Source organism: Bacillus rossius (genome assembly GCF_032445375.1).
Source record: "Bacillus rossius redtenbacheri isolate Brsri chromosome 4 unlocalized genomic scaffold, Brsri_v3 Brsri_v3_scf4_1, whole genome shotgun sequence".
Classification (NCBI taxonomy): Eukaryota; Metazoa; Arthropoda; class Insecta; order Phasmatodea; family Bacillidae; genus Bacillus; species Bacillus rossius.
Genome location: NW_026962010.1, coordinates 22,286,654 through 22,310,650, shown reverse-complemented (window position 1 = coordinate 22,310,650; position 23,997 = coordinate 22,286,654). Strand labels below are relative to the sequence as shown.

General features: G+C 35.6%; 1 protein-coding gene across 1 annotated transcript in view; it reads left to right on the top strand.

The window, feature by feature from the left end:
* The window catches only part of LOC134541701 (nuclear pore membrane glycoprotein 210-like), a 125,489-nt gene that overhangs the window by 89,476 nt on the left and 12,016 nt on the right, over positions 1-23,997 (top strand). Inside the window, exons 10-14 of the mRNA XM_063385342.1 lie at positions 3,699-3,957; positions 5,431-5,660; positions 8,593-8,760; positions 17,983-18,136; positions 22,678-22,722. Coding sequence (XP_063241412.1) covers positions 3,699-3,957; positions 5,431-5,660; positions 8,593-8,760; positions 17,983-18,136; positions 22,678-22,722 — 856 coding nt within the window. The remainder of the gene's footprint in view (positions 1-3,698; positions 3,958-5,430; positions 5,661-8,592; positions 8,761-17,982; positions 18,137-22,677; positions 22,723-23,997) is intronic.

Sequence of the window (23,997 nt, the reverse complement as noted above, 5' to 3'; positions counted from 1 at the left end):
GAATTGAAATCCCATAAAACATGTTATATCACATCACATTACAATATGATAACAGGTACTTAATTACTGTTACAATGTATGTAGAATCAAAAAACTGACAGTACTTAAAATTTTAAGGTTCTCCAATTTTATAATTAGTTCGTATTAAAAAAAGTCTTATCACATCTCTACATATTAGCTAATTTAAATTTTTGTGGAGAAACACAAGCTGCTCTACATTTTTGGGGAGTAGACTCTTTCTTCTACACGTCACAATGTTGCCAGCTGTTGAGAAAAGTCTCTCACTGCACACTTGTGTCGCAGGTATAGGCAAGTACTTTCTTGCTACCACAGCTATGTTTCGGAAACAAGTGCACCCCTTCTCTGACCAGAACCTGAAAGGATTTTCATTCTTTGAGATTAAGGGTGCTCCCTGATATTCGTTTACTTCTCCTTGGATAGTTTCTTCATAGCTTACAAGCGTAGACTGAGCTGCTGTTGAAGGTTTCACATAGGCCCACAGAGATGACTTCTTAATAGGCATTTCACTTGTAGCCTCACTTGTCTCAGTTATAGTTTCAGCGATTGTGTTCAGCTTACACAGCTTACATACCTCCCTACACAAATGTTCAACCCATATTTTTTTTAAATTTTCATCCTCAATTAGTGAATCTTTGAACTGTGGATCTACCATCATAGAAAACACATTTACTTCACAATCTTAGTACACCATGAAACGTGATTGCAAGCTTTTAAGTAAGTTCTTGGCAAGAGTTACTGCTTGCTCTTCATCAGAAGTATAATTTGCCAGCATCTTCTCCATGCAGAAGAGAATGGGAAAAATTAGCGAACTAGTAGGGAAACTATCTGAACTGACCTCTTTAGTAGCTTCTGCAAGAGGTTCCAAAACATCAACAACAGCCTTGCAGAGATTCCATTCATTCTGAGTGAATGAGTCCAAATTAGTTCCTTGTAGAGCTGCCCCAACTGATTCTCTAACCAAAATAAGTCTGGCCAGCATGTCACGTTCCGAATTCCACCTTGTTTCAATATCTTGAATTAATTCAAGAACAGGTTCTCCTAATCTCTTTTGCTTTTCATGAAGCCTATCTCTTGCTGAAGTGCTTCGTGAGAAGTACCCCACTATGGACCTTGCTTTCTGGCACATATTTTGAAGTCCTTCTGTTTCCTTCTTGGCATCTCCAATTGCCAGCTGCAAAGTATGTGCAAAACAAGTTTGTGATTTGCAATTTATTGCTTCAAGTGCAGCTCTAAAGTTACGAGCATTGTCTGAGACAATAAACAGTGGGATAGTGTTTCCTTCACTTAATATGTCCCATTCCTCCAGAGTTTCAACAATAGAAGCTTTTATGGAAAGTGCTTTATGAGCATCACTCAGTTTGCTGACTTTTAGGCAGTGAGACCTGTAATTAAAATGTGTGTCTGCATAATGGCAAGTGAGAGACAGATAATAATCTGAGGCTTTTGATGTACAAGAATCTGTTGTGAATGACATTGATTGAATATCTTGGATATCATTAGCCAATGTTTCCTGCATTTTACTTTTGCATTTTTGGTACAAATTTGGAACAATACTGCGTGAGAATGTTGTACGGCTTGGAACAGTGTATTTGGGTTGTGCTTCCTCCAACATTGCCCTAAATCCTGGTTCATCTACAATGGCAAAGGGATGCATACCTTTTACAATGAAATTTGCTACCCTGTCAGTTAGTTTTTTTGCATTAGGGTTTGAAGGCTCCCACTTGGTTGGCTGAATGAAGCTGGAAATTGTTGACTGTGTGTGTGATGAACCTGCAGAAGTCTCCATCTGTGTCCTTGTAACCATAAGTTTCTTGACTTGTGATTGATAATCTGAATATTCATCATAATGTAGCTGCAAGTGGTTAATCATGGTAGTAGTTGTCCCTGAAAAAGTGGAAAATGTATTTATACAGTATGAAAAACTTATTAGAATATTTTATTTTATTTTATTACATAGAAATTAAAATTTAAAAAAAAACTGCATGATTTTAACTAAGATAAATATTGCAATTGTCATAAATCCACTTATTTTTAAAAAATTAATTTCACTGTAGCATATCAAGATCAATCTATAATTTGTTTCAAGCAAAAAAAAAGTTTTGAATTCTTGAATGTTTAAAAGTTTTCAATGCTATGAATCCAGACATCTGCCATTTTCATGAAATATCCATTTACATCATTATAAGTGTCTTGAGTGTGTTTAAAATTGTGGTGCTTAATTTTAAAAATATTAAAAGTTCCAGACTGAAATAAGGTGTGAGATTTTTATTAGGTTAAGAAAGAGTGCAGTTCTGTTATTATCTACATAAGCACACTTTAGCACAAATAAACAATACTTAAAAACTACACTTGCCAATCACAGATGTGCTAACCTATCCATGTGATAACAATGTAATCCTTTATCATATTCAAGGACTGTTAAAAAAAAATCATCTAGGTAATTTCATGCAAAGGTGATGGATGTTTCATGTTAATGACTATGATATAACTATTTAATACATACCCTTTGGAGTTTTCAAACGTTTCTTGCATTGTTTGCAAATTTTTTCTTGTTTACTTGTTTGCGACTTGTCAAAAAATTTCCAAATCACAGATCATCCCACTGTTGGAACATCAGCCATTCTGTTGTTCACTGCGCAAGTACTTATAAGTAATGGCTATGTATGCCACTTTACTATTGCACAAATGATAATATCTCAGCAGTAAATGTTACTATAAGACACACTCACAAAGTACTGTATGTGTACAGCAACTACACTTCATAAATACGCTGTGTGGGAATGGAATTTCATTTCCTGTAATTCGGGCTGGGAAATAATTATTTTTCATGGGAATCAAAATAGGATCAGAAAAAAAATAAGAACTTAAATAAAGGCCCTCCTAGTGTAACTTTTTTTTTGAAGCGCGGGACAGGATAATTGCCTGAGCTGTCACTACGTGAGGAATTTTGGAATGGTGGGAAGGGTTTGAAGGGGTTGGGGGGGTGGCCACCTGCATCCAGTCGTTTACTGTGTATTATTCTATTGAAAAACATTGACGTAGCATGTTAGGCTTTTGGAGTCTTTGCTGTGAGTAGGCGGCCAGATGTTTTCCACATGGTCTGTAAAATTTTCTTTCTGTTCGCCGTCACGTTCGGAACAAAATTACAGTGCCAACACACCATGTTTCACCCTCTAATCTGAAAACTGTCACCTATAACACCCCGGTTGTGTGGATTTTACAGACACGTATTTATCTTTATCAGTATGCTGACAGTTCAAATCTATTTTAAAAGACCTGACGACATTCTTCTACATTAAATACGTTAGTTATCGCTCCGAATTACTGTGTTCAAACGGGCTTTACGTGGCCAGATGTAGTGGAATAACTCCACATACATAACTCTAAAACATTACGAAAATCCCGCGGAACTTTTGCCCCCGCCCAACGAGAGAAACCTCCGTGATCCCGAAATGTTTCCCGGTTTCAGTGATCCCGCTCAGCCTTTTTCGTAAATGACTGAATATTCGTTTTTTCAAAGTGTTAGTATTCGAAATCGAATCGAATACGAATAATAAACTATTCGTTTTGATATTCAAAAATTCGAATATTCGCACAGGCCTATTTTTTAATGAATTTAAGTGTTTTAAGTTGTGTGGAGTAGATAGGTAGTATAAGATTCACGGCGTACATTTCAGATAAAGTTCCTGCCAATGCCGGGGATGGGGGCCTTGAGCAATTCGAGGCCAGACATGGTGTACAGCATCCCGCTGCTGCTCTCCAGCAAGAGGGACATGAACAAAGCTAACAACATAGTCGCCAGAAACAACACTTGCCATTCCGTCATGGCGATGACCACTTATCCTTTCATGTGCGAGCTCAAGTTTGACAGTCCCGTCAAGAACTTGGACGTCATGAACATATTTGCAGTCCATCAAGCTTTCGACAGTGATACAGGTATGGCTGAAATAGTAATTCTGTACAGGACAAACAAGTTGGTAGATGGATGTGTGCTATAATGTTAAACCACAAAGACATTCTCACTAGCTGGTACCAATAGGTAACACATGTACAAATAACAACGTAAAGTTACAAGGGTTTTTTACCGGTTGTGTCAGCGCTCTGGGATTGTGAAAATGTTGGCACATCGCATATTACCATCGGTGACTTGTTAGTGTTACTGGTAAATGGGTGTATATTCTTCAAGAGTTGGTGCCGAACTGGAGCAGAGCTTGGCAGGTTGGCTGGCTTGGTACAGTAGGTCTAGTGGTACTCGTACCTAGTTGCGGTCAGGTATGCAGACCAGCTGGTGATGCTCTGCTCTGCTCTGCTCTGCTTCTCGCTAGAATACATGTCGGACATGGTGCTTGGGTCCCTCTGTTAGTAGTCGCTAATCTGTCACTCATAGTCTTGTGGCATGGGTCGTGGTTCTATTCCATCTTCGACTTCAGTGCATGACTATGTATTGCGTAACCACAGTTGCCCTCAAAAGCATACAAAGAAAATGTTGTTTCATTATGAAGGTTATTTAGAAAGTTTTAAAGTAAATCATAATGTTTAACTCTTAACATTTTCATAGTACTGTAAATGTTATAGAATACCTAACTAGTACATTACTTTTAAAAAAATTTCCTGTCTGTACGAGTTTATTTACAGTAATTAATATATTTGATTAAGTACTTACTTATTGCACACCATTCTTATGTAAAAGATTCTACAGCATACAAAGCAGGAATGTTAATGCTTGTTAGTACATTTGTTTCAATTGTAGTTTTCTTGCTACTAGATTTAAATTGTAAAAAAGAATCAAATGGAACAACCTAGTACATTTACAGAAATAAAGTATGTGTTATTAAAATTTTGTTACGGATCAATGATCATTTGGAATGGATTTCAGTTAGAAATTAATATAAAAATAACTACACATGATTTTAGTTAAAAAACTCCACTGCAAATATAGTTACGGTACTTCAAATTCAACTATTTATTATCTTGTCATTTGTGAATTAAGAATTATGGATGAACTGTAGGTTTTTTAAAGTTAATACCGTAGCACTTTGTAACACAGCGTTTAATGCTGTCGTTTTGAGATATAAGTAGAATATGTAAAATGAAATTTGAGCTCACCTGTGATACTGTTTGTGAACTGCTTGTGTTGCCATAAGCTGGGTGTTTAGAGATTGATGAGCTCTCAAGTCTTGGTGGGGTTTAGCCGGCCTTGCTGGTACTAACAAAAGGAGATCCTCTCATCGGGCATAGTGAGTCTCTCTGAGAGAATGGTGTACCTAGATCATAGGCAGACGTGTGGAAAAGTTGCGACCAAGCTTACTGGTTCACGCCGTCTACGGCATTAGCACCTCTACCATTGCCACAGCTACCACCACTACATCGTAGAGCCAGTCCTGCACTCGATAGTGCTCTGTGTTGCAGGAACGTACCAGTGCCGGATAATCCCATCGGGCTTGTTGTCCTACAACGTGAGTGTGCTGAACACCAACTTCAGCCTGTTTGTGATGAGGAATGGCGTGAAGTCGCCTCCGCTGCACATTCCCTTCGTGCCGGCCGTTTTCCTGCACACGACGGAGCTACAGCTCAGCGATCTGCAGGTGGTGGACCTGGTGACGATATCCGGCCGGAGGGATGTCCTCTCCCAAGTGCAGGTCAGAGCAGACCTCTGTTCGTATTTATGGCACAGTCTGTGAGTTGGAAGCTGCCATTTGTTTTTTTTTCCTTAGTTTTTATATCTTTGGACTATAAAATTTTAAGGTTTTTTTTTGTGTAGTGTGGTGGCCTTGTGCCGGAATTAGGTATTTCGGCACGTTTTTTTTAAAATTGTTATTATAATTTTAAATTATTTTTGGAAATTTTATTTTCTATATAATTTAGTTACAAAGGGGTGATTTACACTTTCTTAGGCTGGTGTACTCTACGTAGTTAAACTTTGCGCCAGTGGACCAAGCACCTTTTCTCAGAGACCAATCTGATCTTTTGCAAGTCTAAGACGTCGTTGGCAGCCCGGTTGACATTTCTTAAGCTTACAGTCACGTTCCCGGCCTGTAATATTAATTCCCTACATGACTAAATTTTCATAGAGCAGCTTCTGGCCTGCAAGCTGTATTTCTTAGAGACCCGCTGAGACTAGCGAGTCTTGGCACGAACGAGTATCCCGTGGACGCTCGTTCCCAGCCCCGTTGCGTATTTTGTACCCCCTCACCCCCACAGCTTTCCACCTTGGTTCTGAGAATTTAGCCCAGGATCATTGACCTGACGTGAACCCCGCCAGGCAGTGCCCGACTTCAAGGACGATTTGCCATAGAAAAAATATGTGCAAAGATGGACCACCCACGACATCTAGTGGCAGAAACTGTTACTTCTTCTCTTGGCGCCAGCTGGTGGAGCGAACGCCCGCGACACCTAGTGACGAATGTGCTAACCTCCTTCTCTCCTTCCCCTTTAGGCCACCAGAGAGTAGCACCGCTGCGCCATAAGGCCCTATGCTTCCTCTTCGCGTCCTGTAAGTCAATCCTATGTAGCTTTCTGTGCCCGCCGGTAGAGAGCGCAGTGTTCGCCCTTCGGCGCAAACAACTGAAGTGGTTATGCCTACCTCTGTCACCTCCGGAAGTTTTCGGCCCAGAGCCGAACGTTCCCCCTGTTTTTCCCTAGGGTCGACCGCCCGTTTTAATTAGGAGTTTTGTCCGCCATCGCAGCACTCTGACTTGGCTACTTACCGCGTCATCTCGGCGTCCCCTCTCTTGGGAGGCTTTTTCGCGGCAACGACAAACTCCTTCGAATTAGGAATGTAGTCAGCTGTGTTAAGTAATGTGATCCCAGCTTGAAAATTCAATAGTAGCCAGTCACTGGTAGTAATTAGAAAACAAGTCATGTTTTAGTTTAAAGTTTGTTAATTTTTTTTATCTTCCTAAATGATTATTTCTGCCGCATCATCCGCGCAATTCTCGGTCCGCGCCTTTCGGATGTCTGCGCGAGACATTTCCTTAGTCCAGGAGCTACACCCTGTTTGGTGAGTACTTTGGTCTATTTTTCCTCCCCGAATTCCCGTTTGTTGGCCTTTTCGCGCATACTGTGTTTGACTGTCTGGAAGCAGGTCTAATTCGTTGGAATTTGGCTTGTGTTTCAGACAGGGTCCAACATTTGGGCGCCGAAATTGCACCCATCATGTTGTCCAGGACCTCCAGCTTCAAGTCTCTTTAAGAAGATCTTCCTCCCGGCCAGATGTCCAACTTTGAAGCCCCGGGGGATATCTAAAATATAACTTCTCCCTACAAGCAACGAAACAAATTATTTAAACGAATACCAGCGAGCAGTGCCATAGAGAACTTATCAAATAAGAAAATGTGAAACTGTTAGAGTAATGTATGGACGAACCTAACCAGCTATAAAATTTATTTTTTGTTGTTAACAGTATAGTATGTGTGTTAATCATATCAGGCCGGCCCTCCTTTTTGTACCTTATCAATACCATTTGATGGTGAAACCAAAACAAAGGAAAAAACAGATTTATTTAATCCTTTTTAAATAAAACAGGAAACCTATGGACCAATCTACTTATGTAGTGTTTATTTATTTATCATTTACCTATATCTATTTAAATGATCCACTAGCTCCCAAGTTGCTTGTATGCAGGGAGTATAAAATTGTCTTGTTCACCACCTCGTGCCACCTCTGGTAATACTTGTATTTTTCTTTGTAATCTTGCCGAGCTGTTTCCTAGGCCTTTTTTATTAAATTAAAATAATATAATTTTAGGGCACGAGGGGCATATCAGCCTTAATAGTTATCTGGCTTCAAGGGGAGATTGCATTTATGAGTCCTATTAAATGAAGAGAAATATTATGTATTTCTGTAAGTTAAACTGAGTGACAAGATATTATGGTTTTATTTTTTAGGTCAATTTAGTTTTTAAAATAGTGTTATTGTTTTTATTTTTATACATTGTTCGTATTAAAGGAAAAATGTTGCTTAGTCAACAAATATTCTTAGTATGTACTTCACCAAAATAGTCTCATTTTGTTTGATGCATAATTCAACGTATACAATAAAGGCATTAGTAGTACTAAACATGTTTAGAACTGTACTATGCATATTTTTCAATCGCACAAAAAAAATTATTTATTTTTATTTTCCTAACATCATTAATGTAAAAATGTGTTGCTAATAAGATGCAAGATCATAAATACAATGTACCTATGTAATGTTAATTTTTTTTAATCCATTTATTTCATACATTTTGGTACAAAATTCATGCTAAATAAATTACATCCACTGTATCACATAATGAAAAAAAATTGTTGTGACTTGAGATAAGCTTTGTCAAATTGCTCACTGATTTCATGATTATAGTTACATTTTGGTGCTGAATGGTCTATTGACTTGCATTTCGGTGTTATGTGGTATATTGACATGGTTGGCAGTGTTATTGAGGTTTTATCGCTATTCACCATAATATCTTGTCCCTGGTTATACTAAGACCACTACAATGAGAATCACAGCTTATCAGACAGCACACGTGTCCTAGAGTAAACAACTTGTCACATGTATTAATAATTTAATTAGTGTTTTTCAAACTTGCAGGTGTTGCCTGGGAATGACTTGTTGCTGAGTGTGGATGCTGCAGAGTTTGAGAGCGACACACGTGTTTCGTTCAGAGTGTACTTGAAGCCGTATTACTGGCAGCTGGGCGAGCTCAGCACTCACTTGTCCGTGTTTGTGGTGTCTGATATCTCTTATCAGAATGTTGAGGTGAGCGTGGTTATATCAACTATAGCTTTGTTTTTAATAGAGCTGTGCCAATCTACAAATTTTGCCGATACACAGATCTACCGATATGCTGATATTAATTTTTAATATTAGCCAATCCCGGACCGATGCAATATAAAATAATTTTAATATTTATGTATACTTATTTTTACATTTTTGTGAATGTTTCAATAGCTAAAATTTTTATTAATATAAAAATTATATACGTGTATACCTCCAACCTTCAATTTTTACTTACACCTGTATCAAAATTTAAAAAATGTAAAATATAACAGGATTTGCAAATATGTTGTGTGTTTAATGCCTGAATATGTTTTTTTTTTTTTTTTTTTTTTTTTTTTTTTTTTTTTTTTTTTTACAATATGCAAATGTACACAGAATGCTTACAACTTAACATGCAGAAAATCAAGCCTATAACACAAAATAGTCTTCAAGCAGAACATATCTTAAACTAAGCTTTCTTCTTTATTGAGTATCATCCAGTTTTTAAATTTGTCATGTGATAACGATAAGTAATCATTATAACACTAACACTAGCAGAAAAGAATTTAAGAAAAAAATTGAACTGCCCAGTTGGTCAATAAAGTGGATAAACTAATAATACTGTGATGAAACAAGAAAAATTATTAACTTTTTTTAAAGCTTCAAATCTTTGTTAAGAAACACTAGCATTCATAATTTGTCAGGCTTCAGAGAGCATCTCCTATTACTTGCAAGTAACCCACATGTACTAAATAACTGTTCAGAAGCAACAGTAGCTGCTGGAACGCACAAATATTTAACTGAAAGTTTTTTGAAAATAAGAAATGGTGCACTTTCCCAGTATTGAAATGGTGAACAATCATCAGAGGCCAGTGGTTCCTTCATGGTATTCTCTAGGGGTGTGCGGGATCCCGACGCTTCGGGAAAAAAGTCGGGAAAATAGGCTTCCCGAAATGCCGGGCGGGAATTTTATTACTCCTGAATTTTTTGGGAAATTGTTTAAAAATTTACAAATGTTTCCTAATCATGTGAAAATGTTTTATATCAATTCAAACAGTTTTTACAACAATATTTTTTATGGATTCGTACATTTTTGAAGGGTTTCCGTACTATTTAAACGCAAAACATCTTTTAAACGTATGCCGATCGTAGCGACAGCTGTGGTGTGCAGTGAATTATGATAATCGTTTACACATATCTAATTGGAATATAAAAAACGTACATGGAGTACCTTAAATATTGTATGCGTTCATTAATATATTTCTTCAAGGGTACAAATTTGCAAGATATGTGAATAGTCAGTTATATAACGTTATTGCCGTCACCATCGAATACCTTACCTAAAACCACTGTGTCCTTAGACACAAACAAAACACATGCGCAATCCAACCTTTTCGCCAAAGATATAAGAAATACTAGACTTGCGTTACATAACAAAGCGTAATAGTTCTCATTACTTGATAGCAGTGGCGATGTAGAGAACTGTATTGGCACTTTGAAAAATATGAAATCACGTAGTTTTACACCACTGCTCACGAGTATCTATACATCTATGATTTTGCTTTGGAAGAAAAAAATAGTTGTTTACTGTTTAGTTTGGCGGGTTTTGTCGGCTGACATTACGTTATTAAGGCTTGTGCAAAGTATCTGTTCCTATTTTCGATGCCGTTGTATATTAAAACAAACTAGCAGCCTACAAATAATGGAGGTCGCAACCGATCAGCTTGTTACTTATAAACCTAAAAGTGTTTGGAAGTATTTTGAATGTCTGACAGACAGTAAATCGCTGGCAAATTGTGTCTCGTCACTCTCGTGTGAAAATTTTTTGAGATGCGAGCATGGTAGCACGTCTGGATTACTAAGACATCTCAATAAATATCCCTCTATAAAAAAAAGAATTTGAGGATGCTAAAAAATATGAAGTCGCCGCTGAAAAAAGGGCAAGTGAAGCAGACAAAAGAAAAAGCAGCAAAAAACAACTAACTTTGCAAGAAACGTTTAAATGACCATCTTCTCATATTAGAATTTAAAAAATTTTCCCGATCCCGTCCCGTTTCCCACGGGAATAATTTATTTTTCCCGAAAATTTCCCGCCGTACAAAAACCTATTCCCGCACACCCCTAGTATTCTCATGAATATTTTTTTTTTATTCAGCCATTAAAATGTACTGACTCAACACCACTCATACAGAAAAATAACAAGCACGTGTGTTAATTGCCGACTTTTAGCATAACCGAAACAAAAAAAAAAGTCTACTAAAAAAAAATTCAAGGATGCATTAATTACTGCATTTGTTTATATTTGGATAGTAAAGCTGAAGTATCTCGTAAAGTTACAGGCGTCACAATAAATAATAATTTTGAGCAGTTCCGTTGCCTTTAATAAACAAAACACGTATTGTATTCAAGTGGTACACTAAAAGAAAATAAAAATTTGGTCAATCGATTATGCTTTGAGAGCCATATGCCTAGAAATGTACAAACTATTTAATGTAGCGACGGGAGAGCTATCTCTCGCTAACTTCTCAAACTACAGCCGGCCGACCTGTTGTATGTAACGTAAACAGAAATAAAACTGCGTATTAGTTGGCTTTGTTGAAAATTTATTTTTGGGGATAAGTTAGCTAAACAGACATATGTTTTAAGAAAACTGCCAAAGCATTTTGTATTTTGTACACACATTATCTTAGATGTATATTTACAGTTTTTATTACCGCGCCTGGTCTTTGTGTACGGACTGCGAGACATCGCCATTTTATGTCGCACGATAAACATGACAAGAAAAAGAAAACGTAATTCGGGGAAACTTATACAGTGTTGCGAAATTAATTATGAAACCTAATTTTAAATAATTATTACTTACTTATTCATGCAATAATTATGGTAAAGTTTATTACAAATCCTCAAAATAATTAAGTAAAACAATTCAACAATGACAATATCTTGGCAAAAACATACAGTATCTTCAATTTTTTCTCATTTTTGTGGATCCTGAATACAATCCGATACACCAAAATATCGGCAATATCGGTACCTGCCGATATGGATCGGCACAGCTCTAGTTCTTAACTTGGTCAGATTATGTTTAATGTTTTGTTTTTGTAAGATTTACTTTGTAGTCATTTGTTTCTTACTTTTATTGGTTCCGTTGGTTTATGGCAACCTAATGTACACATTATTGTGTTCTATTCAGCAGTACAGGATAGAGCATTATGTTCTGGTCTCGTATGTGGCTGTTTAATAGTTTGTACAGTACAACTTTGTAAAGTTGTATGTTATTTAGTTGCTCAGTGTTTGAGATTACGTTTTGAAAGACCATTACCCTAACTTTTTTTTGTATGTAATTTATCCTAAAGCTTTTATTTTGTAATATGTTAAAGATCATGTATGTAATTAAAAAAAATGGGCCTGTGGCATTTCTTTCTTAATTTTCAACAAAACTTGGACATAAAGTAAGTTTCTTATACTAGTAAAGTTAAAAAGAAAATATGGACATAACCTCGTGGGTTAAAATTTTGACTGTTGAAAGTAACATTAACACATAAATTGTTTACCAAGCCCAGTAACTGGGTGGATTTCCCTAAACCTCTTAATAATAGAGTATACGCTATGTTCCAGCCCAAGTTTATTCATCAAAAAAAATATATATAAAATAAAATTCTTGCTTCACAAATTTCTTATTGTTTCTGTTTTCATTTGCTGGTACACCAGGCTATATCGAAAGCAATACTGTAACAAAGATTGCAGCATTAACTTACTGTTATACTACAGTCAAACCTCATTATAGTCATTATTACAAACCTGAAGGAACCAAAATTTTAGCACTTTGTAATGAGGGTTTGTACTAACCAAACTATTGGGATATCATGACAAAAAAATTGATTGAACTTTAAATGCCTACATTTACAATTATAAAGAAAATTATAAGCACCGTTGGTAGTATAAGCTGGCTTCACTACATGCATGACAATATGTAAACACTGAAGAAAACAAACACAATGCAACACTTACAGAATAAATCATAATACAAACTTCAATAAACTTGCATTCATGACACATTTTCTATTCAAACATTTGGTTTAAAAAAGCATCAATTCTGGTTTGCACTATCTTTTTCTTATAGGCATTGTTTACCACATTTAACTTTGGTCTTATCTACTGCTGCCGACTCCCTACACATAGTTTTGCCAACAAGATTGTTGCGATCCTTAAACCGTTGTAGCCAACCATTGCTGAACTTGAAGTATGAAATTCCTAACCTCAATGCTAGGTAGTCTGCCTTCTTCTGAATCATAGGTCCAGAAATTGGCAAGTTTGCTGCACACATTTCTTGAAACCACTGCAACAAGGTAGCTTCCATTTCTTGATGTTTTGGGCCTCGCATTCTTTTTCTTGTTGATAATCTGCACGAACTCGCAAAAGCCGATTCAATCTTTTCACGATTTTTTAGTATTGTCGACAACGACGATTGCGGGATGTTAAATTCTCTCGCAATTTCAGTTTTCGTTCTCTCTCCATTGTCTACTTATTCAATATTTTTAACTTTAACTTGCAATGTAAGTTCGTTGCGTTTACGTTTCGCAGTCATATTACAAAACAACTAACACTCAAAATTGAGGTTAAGATACACGTGCGTGAACAATGAAAAATATCAGAACTTTTTTCCATAGAATGTTTAAACTTCTACGTTTGTACACTTCCGATGACTAATATTAATATGGTATAGAGTTCTTTCCTTTTCGTTTTCCGTTTACAACATGGCATCTTTTCTAGTTTAGTTACTAACATTGCCACTAGAGTTGAACTTTTCAATCTTGTTTTTCAACCATTTTGCGCTGTAGGATATAGACTTGCGCATAATAGTTCGCGACCGGGAGCGCTCCTTTTAGTTCGCAGCTCCTTGGCGAACTAGGTCCCTCTTTTAGTTCGTCCGCTCCCATCTCGAATTCAAAGAAGACAGGTCACAGATAGTTCGTTCGCTTTGCTACCGCTACTGCAGGCGATCTTCTTTGTATGTTATAGTATTTATTTTTTATAATGATCAGTGTTGTGAACGCCTAGATTATTATCCTTTTTTGGGTTATTATACATCAAATGAGTAAATAAAACAATAATTTACATAATTGGGTAAAATGGCGTATATAACAGTTAGGTTTTTTTTTATTCTTCACTTAACATACACTATAATCGAAAAATTTAATTTATAAAAGGATTTATTTTATAGCTAGTTTAAGAAATATTATTTATGAAATGTGTTTATTTTAGTGAATAAAATACCATTTTATAAATATTCAAATTTTAATTTGTTTTTAAGAAATAATCAACAAAAAATGCATTATTATGTACAGGCCACAAAATTACGTAAATTATTATGAAAAAAGACCCATTACTCTTCTAATTTGTTACCTTACAATTAGACATAGAAAAACTAATAAAAACTCTTAAGTAAGATTGTATGCTAATATTGCTTAACAATGTGTATGTTCATTAGGACCTATATATAATTCAATAATTAAATATTAGCAAGTTCATCATCACTTAACATACACTATAATCAAAAAAAAAATTAATTTCTAAAAGAATTTATTTATTAGCTAGTTTAAGAAATATTATTTATGAAATGTGTTTATCTTAGTGAATAAAATACCGTTTTAGGCCTATAAAAATACATTTTTTTTTTAAGTTTTAGAAATAATAAAAAAAAATTGTTTGTCTGTAAAGTTGGTTTACGGACGATAGTTTAACGTGTCGTCATAACAAAACATTGATGAAATGATACCATACTTTTATGAATAAAATTGAATCATTTTTATTGAATTATCACTATTTTGTATGGATACAAAGAAGAAGTGAAATGAAATCTACAATTTAATTGATAAATTTACTTTAATTTGCACTCATTAATTCAAATATGTTTATTACTTTAACGAAGAGATTTTTTTAACTATAACTTTTATACATGTTTGCTATTTAACTTCTTCCAATCTGTGTTATTCTGTTAAGGATAGGACGATGATAGGAAAAGTAGGAAACGAATGGGAGTGTTTCAAGTTTAATGTGCCTCGAAAAAGTCCAATAGATGGTTGTTCCAATCGAGTGAAAGAGAGATAGATGCGGCGCAAGCGTACAATGAGCGTAACGGGACATAGCGTAACGGGACAATGTGCGTTACGGGAAACTTTTTCGTGCGTGCAGCCGGCGTTCATCGATTTATTAGACGTCACGTCAAAAATAAGTTTATTTAACAATGGTTTTATATAAGTCATCAGCTGTCAAAATTATTTTATGAATATTGAAATCATTTTGTAAACACTACTGATATAACTACCTAATGTTTATGTCTGACTTGTTCTCAGTATACACCACGGTTTCCCCACCACGAAGTTACCGTGCTCGGACACGAGTATAAAGCTATCATCATCAACAAAATGATTATATTTGAAAATGTTTCATTGCAGTAAACATTTGCAGCGATCAAGAGTCAATATTTTTGTAAAGTCAGTATCCGTTAGATGTCTGAAATTTCAGCTATCCGACCCGAGCAGATAACGATAGCCAGCCAAAAAGACCAGCGAAAAAGCAGTAACTACCTAATACCCGAAAGGGAGAACGAGTGTCGACTTTTTATAAGAGCCAGATCATGTGCACAGAACTAAAAGAAGGAGATGGGAAAAAGAACGAACTAATGAACTGAGGAGCGAGGGATCTGGGAACTAGTTCGCGTAGTTCGTCTGTGGGAGCGCTCTTCCGAACTAGTTCGTTCGCGAACTACACAAGTCTAGTAGGATACATACATGTATCTTTGGAGAAATGTTTGTTTACATGACGGTTATGAAGACGATTTACTTCAGACTTCGGCGGTGAAATTCGTATTAACCATTTACTTATACACTTTAACAGCTACTTGAGGGATCAAAACAACTTCGTAATTCATATTAAATGTACTGAATAACATGGGAAATCATACTTTATTTTCCGGGACTGTGAAAGTACTTCGCATAAACGGGAATTTCGTACTAAGCGGATTCGTATTAATGAGGTTTGATTGTATAACAATATAATGAAAAATTACATCCCTGCTCTTTACTTTATTGCTGTGCACCAGAATAATTGGCAAGCTTATTTTTTTAAACAATATGCTAACAGCTTGTAATTTTCAAAGATACTGCTCAGTAATTAAATTATCATACAGTCTACAAAAATTTGGGAGCAGAATCCAGCAAGAAAATTTACAAGCCAAATGAAGCTATCAGAACAAACGACCACCATACGTGCTGTCATCTCTGCTGTGAAAATTCTGTCTAAACTAGGATGAACACCACCGACACCCACACCGACATCAACAAACTCAACGACCAGACACCGCAATAGTCATAAACCAACCAAAAATATACTAACTCCCCCCGTGGTTGCATTGATGTCCTTTCCTGTCACTGGAGGGTTTTTTATATAACAGGATGCTTCTTTTGCTCTTGTACATCGGGTGGCTTATACATCAGACATCAACTGCAACAATGGAAGTCTACCTCGAAGGCGTCGAAAATGCCAGGCCACAGATGGCCGATACGGCGCCTGTCCACTTAATATAAGTTAGTGGGGAATGTACTTCATCCCATAGCAAATTAACAAAGTAAAGTTAAATGTTTTGTGGTCATGATAAAATTTTACTTGATACTTGTTTTGAGCAAACTTTTTGCGATGTTGATAAAATAGATGACTGTTGAGAAACTGTCTAAAGGGAGAGGGGGGGTAGAGCCCACTACAGTGTCACCAGGCAGCAGCCGCAGCCAGTGGGCGGTGGTAACGCTGCCTCTCCGTCATGATATAGTGATAACTAGCAGCTTCTCATTGCCCAGTCTCAGGCTGGGCGCTACAGCCTTCCTCCACCTCTCTCCTCTGCTGGGTGTTCCTGCAGTTAGCAGACCATTACTTTAGTTTGAGTGCGATCATGAAGATGTTCTCTCAACTCAGTATCACCATTAAAGTTTCAGTAAATGTTCAGCATAAGTAATTGCTTATTTTTCCTCTATCAAATATAATGGTCGGTCGGTCGGTATAACAATCGCTGATTTTTGTTGTTCAATGGACAATTTTTGATGTGAAACTTCTTCGGGATGATGAAAGTAAAATTTCATCTCCAAATTTGAATTCAACCTTTTTCGTAAAATATAGTTGTGAAATGTTTCTGTTGTGAAAAGGACAGAGAATATGTACTTGGCCAAAGAGCTATAAGAGAACAATATGCATAATATGATGCTGGGCTCATTTTTGTTCTCCTCTTTGTACAATGATTAGTTTTCTACAAAAAATATAGAACAAAGAGAGGTAGATGAAGGAAAGAATAAGACAGAATGTGTGCATGTGCATTTGTTTCAGAAAAATAATATAGATGTCCTATACAGTCAGCTGTGAGTGCCAAGAATTTCATAATTGCTACCAGGGCGCTAATGTTCCTCCTTGTTCAAGCAGAATTGAAGAGAGCGCTGTTGAGACAGTCCCTGCATTTCCCGCATAAATAGTGCTACCTGTTATGAATTTCATATTTCGTTCAGAGATTTGGCATGTTCCAAATGGCAGAATTGTTTGAAGAAACAGTAACATGTGCAGTTTGAAGTGCCAAAGAAGTTTCACTTCTATCACGTGTTCTGAGTTACACACCCTCTTTGTTTTAAGTTTTAAGTGTTTCTTGAAAGCATGAAGAAACTCTATGACGGTTAAAAAGGTGAATACAAGGCATACAAGGTGAATATACCTTGTTTTTCCTCTCCTCCCATTAATCTTGAACACAGACAAGACTAGAATATGCCAGGCTAAATGTGATCCAGACTGACCTCGCAGTCGCTCTAGTTACACTCCGTCAGTGGCAAGAATGTGTTTGCATGGCTCGACAGCCATGCCCGTGCGTTCACAACTGTGCACCAATCTCGTTCAGGCGCTGTTGTCTGGAAGAGGCATTAAACAAAGTTCATATGTTCTTACAAGTAAACCAAACTATATTTGACAAAGCTTTGTATTCATACAAAGAGAAATATGAGTATGAAAAAAATGTTTTTGACCTTATTTTGGAAGTATGAAATATTGAACAATAACTTTTCATACCCTAGGTTTCATCAATTGTGTCAAAACTAAATATATTTTAAAAATAATTTGCAAAGTAAAAATAATCAAACTTTCAAATTACTTTTTTAGCTTTATTTTCAATTAATATTTTTCTCTTTCCAGGTTCCGGTGAAAGTTCGTCTCTCAGGGAGCCCTTTCGGAGGTTCAACTTGTGTTGTGCCGCGGTTTGTCTCATGGATGGAACTTGTATATTTCTGGAAGGATTATTTAAAATACTTCGTGGCCATTGTTTCTATTGTTATAGGGGTCTGGTATGGTATGTATTTTATTTTTATTATAAAATTAACACTTATTATTTATTGCATGTGCCATTTGTGAATCCATGTTAGATCTGCAATACATAGTGACAGTAAAAGAATATATTTTGGTGATACAGCAGAATCTCGTTATAAAGTACATCAATAAAGCCTCAACTTTTATACTTAGTAATGAAAGTACTTTATTCTGAAAGTTACCTTAAAAACGTAGTATTTTTGAATTTTTAAAAATAAAGTAGAAGGGGATCAAATGTTACTTTAGCTTGGAAGCAAATATTTGTAAAACAAGAATTTAAAAAAAATTACTGTACTTAATACAGTAGCTTAAATTCTAGGCATACATATACAAAATGTATATCTGTCGAACACAAAATAGCAATGGGTTAAATTATTTTGCGGTACATTTATTGGGATAGAATTCCCTCGTCATCTTCTAGGCAAAGTCTCTTGCGACCGGCAGATAAAGGTGACTGTTCATGCAGTTTAATAATTTTTTTGCGATCTTTTATTATTGTTGACAGTGTAGTGGGCACCAAACCAAACGACGGTGCCACATCTGCATTTTTCCTGCCTTTGTCAACTTCTTTTAAAATTTCCACTTTTTTCTTTAAGTAAACTGCTTGCATTTCTTTTTATCTTTTGGGCCATCCATCTTGATTAAAATATTCAATCAACAATATTGTTTGCCTCGTGCCACGTCAAACGTAAACAAACCTCTCATCCATAGATAACCATAGCTCCGCAATAGTAGCGCGCGTCACGAGCATGGCTGTGCCAGACAACATTCCGACCTTCATGGCTAAACAATTAAAGCGTGTCGGCCATGTTGTGACACCAAACAGTTCTAAAATTATCCTGCATAAATTAACATTATTGGATTTTCTATTTTGTATATAACTTAAAATATCATTTTTATTTAACGTTTGTATCTGCGGTAATTGAAACTTTTAAAACGTGCTCTATAAATAACCAAAAGATGGCGCAGCTACAAACAATTGTCTTGAAGAGGGGTGAGAGAGCAATCGATTGTTTAGATCGTCTCATGCACTAAAGTGTGTGATCCATGGAGAAGGACGAATGGCGCGTATCGTTGATACAATGTTTGTTTACGTTTTAGGTTTTATACTTGTTAACTATTCTTGAAAGTGATAAAAATTAATCATACAGTACATTTATATTAAAGAACCCCTGCGCAAACACAGTAATAATTATTATTTAAAATTTTCCTGATAACTGGAAAAGAATGGTCATTGTATTGAAAGATAGGATACGTTTTTAATGTTAAAGTGAAATATTTACATTGTTTACATTGGTGTTTTGAGCGGGAATTTAAAATCATATGTTGAACTGAAAGATACGTTATTCTGAAGTACGTTGTAACGGAATTTCACTGTATTTACTTTTGAATTCCTTCCACTACTTAAGTAGTGGATTATTAGTTTAATGGCAGTATGGCATTTTGAACACTACAATATGTGTCAAATAATTTTAATATAATTTGTTTGCAATAATAAATTATAATTTTATATACATATATATGTGTGTGTGTGTGTATATACACACATATATATATATGTGTGTGTATATATATATGTATATATATATATATATATATATATATATATATATATATATATATATATAATGTGTGTGTCCTTTGGCTTGGTTATTTCAGATAAGGTAGGCCCATGATCAATAAAATATTAAAAATAAAATGGTAGTATTTATGTGTGTGTGAATAATTGATTTTATATTCTCTATGCTGTGAAATATTTTCCAATTTTGAAAACTGTTTTGCCAAATGTTGATAAGAATTAAAAAAGTTTATTCATCAGGTGTAAACCAGGCATGCTGATTCTTGTTATCTTCTATTACTCTCGTGTAAACATAAACAAATGTGTTAAATATAGAGTGCTTGTTCTGCGATGTGCAACTGTTTCTAGCCTCGCACAGCGCACTGTTTATTAAAACTGATGGTGATCTGTTCCCTTACTGGAATTTGGTTTGGACATGTTCTGGAATATGGCCCACTAGTTAAGTCATGGTCTCATGGTTCTGTCCCAACATGACAGTGCTTGTTCACTGTCTTACCCAAATACCACCCTTAGTTCAATAATGTAAAGCTAGTTCTTCGCAAGATTACCCTTTCTGTTGAAAAATGTATAAAAACTCAAAAATAAATAAATATAGATTACTTAACCTCATAGTTGTTTTGTAGTTCAAAATTTTTAAAAATTAATGACCATTAAAGGTAAAAATGATTGATAACAATTTCAACACCTGTGTTTTGTAAAATCTCAATTGTTAATGTAATGTTCACATAATAGTTCACTAAACATGTGTATCAAAAAGTCTCAGTGTGTAAAAATAATTTATTATAAATCTAAGCTTACTGCTTGTGTGATTCTCCTGCATTGCTTATCAGTTATTAGTTATCAGTTATCAGTTATCAGTGTGTTGGGCCAGTCAGACCCTTGCGCCTGGCACCTGGCTTGCGAGCCTTTGTAACAGCTGGCGCTGATCAAGTGTTCATAAACATGCATGGGCAGTTATGTTCAAACAAAATAGATAAGACATGGTTGTTTCGCTTGCCGCCTCCACTGAAAGGCCCACTGTACCATTAAAACACAGTGCTGCCATGGTGAAGTGGTTCGTCTGGAATTTGTAATTGAAACTACCTATTTGTAGGTTTAAAGATTTTTTAAGTAAAGATGATTATTTATCAAAAGTGTAAGTAGGTTTTAATGATAATATAAAAAAAATTGTTCATATTTTTCATATTTGGAACTAAAATAGCATCACAAATTACAAAAATACAAATATGATTTTAAAAAATAAATTTTTTTTATGGGGTGTTCTCGTGTACTTGTGCTTTCCCGACTGTTAAGCTCTAAAAGTGCAGTTTTATTCATGTAGCACTACAAAAATATGTTTAATTACTTTTATCTATTTTTGGTAATTTGGCATGGCAAAGCTAGGTTATCACTAGTTCAAGGACCTCATGCATCAGACAGCTGGGAGATTATTTGGCAGTGGCATTTAGGAAATGTGGTTTACTTGATTGGCGAGCTATCCACACAACATGGTCATGATTGAGATAATACTTTAATTCTCTGGCTGTACAACATTTTGCAGTGAAAAGGTTTGTGTTAAATGGGTAGCTGTGAAAACTTTTTAAACTTTTTGTATTTCCTTAACTATCTTGCTTTAAATAAAATAATTTAATTAAGTATTCTTGAAGTTAAGACTTAAACATTTTTTCCTTGGTGCTTTCCACGTTTTTTTTTATTACGGTCTTGATTATGTTAGGTAGCTAAGATGGTTCCATGGAGTAGTATTTAACATATTTCATTGAGGGGTTCACTACATTACTTTTGAAGTAAACTACGAGGTGTCTTTATTAAGTTTTCCAAGCCATTAAGAAGAAAAAAAAAAGTAGGTGCACGGAAACATTTATCAGATCAGCTACAGCAATCTAGCTACTTTTCAACATGTTCACCACCGGAATTGACACTTGTGATTCTGTGGCTACCTGCACCTGCCATCTGCCACCTGCCACCTGAAATTGTAACCAGTGTGGGGAGCTGTCTGCACCTCCAGTTCACATTAAAAAATTCTGACAGTGCAGACTGTGCACGTGTTCTAGGACAAAATAGCATTCTGGCCCGAGGTTTACGTGAAAGCTGAAAAGTCACTCTCAAACACTGCAGAGTTCACAAAGGGCCGTTCAGCACGAGAGACTGGAGGTGTTCAGTGCAGTTTCTGTGGTGATCCACTAAGCTCACCTACATACAACTTATTGCAGGAGTTTTGCTGGGTTTTTGACCATCCACTCTTAACAGTCTTGATCTTGCTCCAGCGATTTATCATCTGTTCTTTCACCTTGAGGAGTTTCTGCACGGTCAGCAATTTCAAGAGACAAAATCGTGGCAGATTACTGCCACATGCTGGTTACAATCCCATGTGGCAGACTTATACAACACAGGAGTACTATAAGTCGATACCACAATGTGACAAGTGTCTCAATTCCGGTGGTGAATCTGTTTAAAAGTAGATCAAAGATGGCTACATTTGTTCCGGTAAATGTTCCGTGTAAATACTTTTCCTTTTTAAGGCCCTGGGGTAACTTAGAAATAATAATAATAATAATAATAATAATAATAATAATAATAATAATAATAATAATAATAATAACTTACAAATAATTACAAAAATTTTATTTTGTAATTAAAAATATCATATTGTAATTCTGCAACTTTTAAATTGGAAAAAAATTAAAAAACAGGTAGGTGTAATGGAAAATTAAAAATTTTAATGTAAGAGAATTGTTGTTAATATGTAGTGTGGTTTATAAAAAATTTAATTGTAATGTTAAACCATTAAACCAGAAAAAATTTGCTGTCAAATTTTAATTTTATATGCTGACAAACATGAAAATTGCTCTGGTAGTCAGTTTGAGTTGGATGGCATTATTTTTATTCTTGTACTTAAATATAATTTTGAAGTACTGCTGGAAATTAATTTAATTTTTTGGTTTCAGTATTTTCAAAACTGCATCCAATTGGGGTAGGAGCTGTCCATAATGGTGAGTCATATTTTAATGTTTTAATTTGTAGTATTAGTTATGTTAATATTTTATGTTTATGTACTTTACACGTGGATAAAACAGGTCTAAAAGGATAGCCCAATTAACTAACTATAGTTTTATTTATTAACTAATAATTACTGCATTTTCTAGATTAATACTCCAAATGACTGTCCACAAAGTAACCATACTTTGAGTCCACTGGAGCTCGGCTCGACAGTGGCTCTCTCTAATGCCACACTCAGTCCCAACACATGTCCTCGCACTGTTTACTTGTCCACCTAGCGGCAACATCATCTTAGATGCTTTCATCTTCACACACGAGACCCTTTGCTCATCGCTGCTATTGCCTGCTCACTCACCATCTTAGTTTCACTTTCAGCTTGCCAGTTGGTGCCATTCGGCTCGCCCCATTGAAAGGTCCCGTAGCCCTCTGAAGTGTCGTGTCCTCAAAACACCCTGACTCAACAAACATTCGAAGCTGCGAGAAAAATTGTGTTCTAGTTATGCCACTTTATACTATGGTTCTCTGGAGACTTGTAAAACCCTCCAGATGAAAGAGAGGTGCCCCTGACTCTTGGTGACATGGAGGGGGAAGGTACCCTGCTGTTAGATGTTCCATCGGTAGGGAAGGGACGGGTGCTACTGTGTCACGCCTGCTCCTGAGGAGTCTCTCAGGCAGGCAGCCTCAAAATGGTGTCTAAAGCAAAATCCCTTTTTACACTTTTCAGGGGAACAAAGAAAAAAAGTGTAAATTAAGGGTAAACCCTAAAAATCATCTAATACAAATGTACCTCATGTCCTGTATATATTCCTTCTTCAAAAAATATTTTAAATTAAATAAAAATTTAATAGGTTTATACTAGCCTACTTAATATACCATCAATACTCAAGCCATGCCCAAAATACATCACATAGAACACAACAAAAAGTTTGAATTTGTTATTGAATAAATTATTCTTTCACTTATCATAAGTTTGGAAAAAAATGTACAAAAAATTGAGATGTTTAAAGTTTTTGAAAGAGAATTTACACATCAAAAAAATATTATAATTTTGCGGTTAGTCTCGATTTTAATTTATCCTGTATAACTTGTAAATATTTCATATGAAACATTAGGTTAGTTTTTAAAATATTAAACTGTGATGACCATGTTACATAAAAAAAATTGGTTTGCAAAAATACCTCGCAATAGTTATCAAGTAAACCATGCACAGCATACCACTGTTTTGACTGAAGTGCCAGTTTTCTCATGATATGAGTACCAGAATTGCT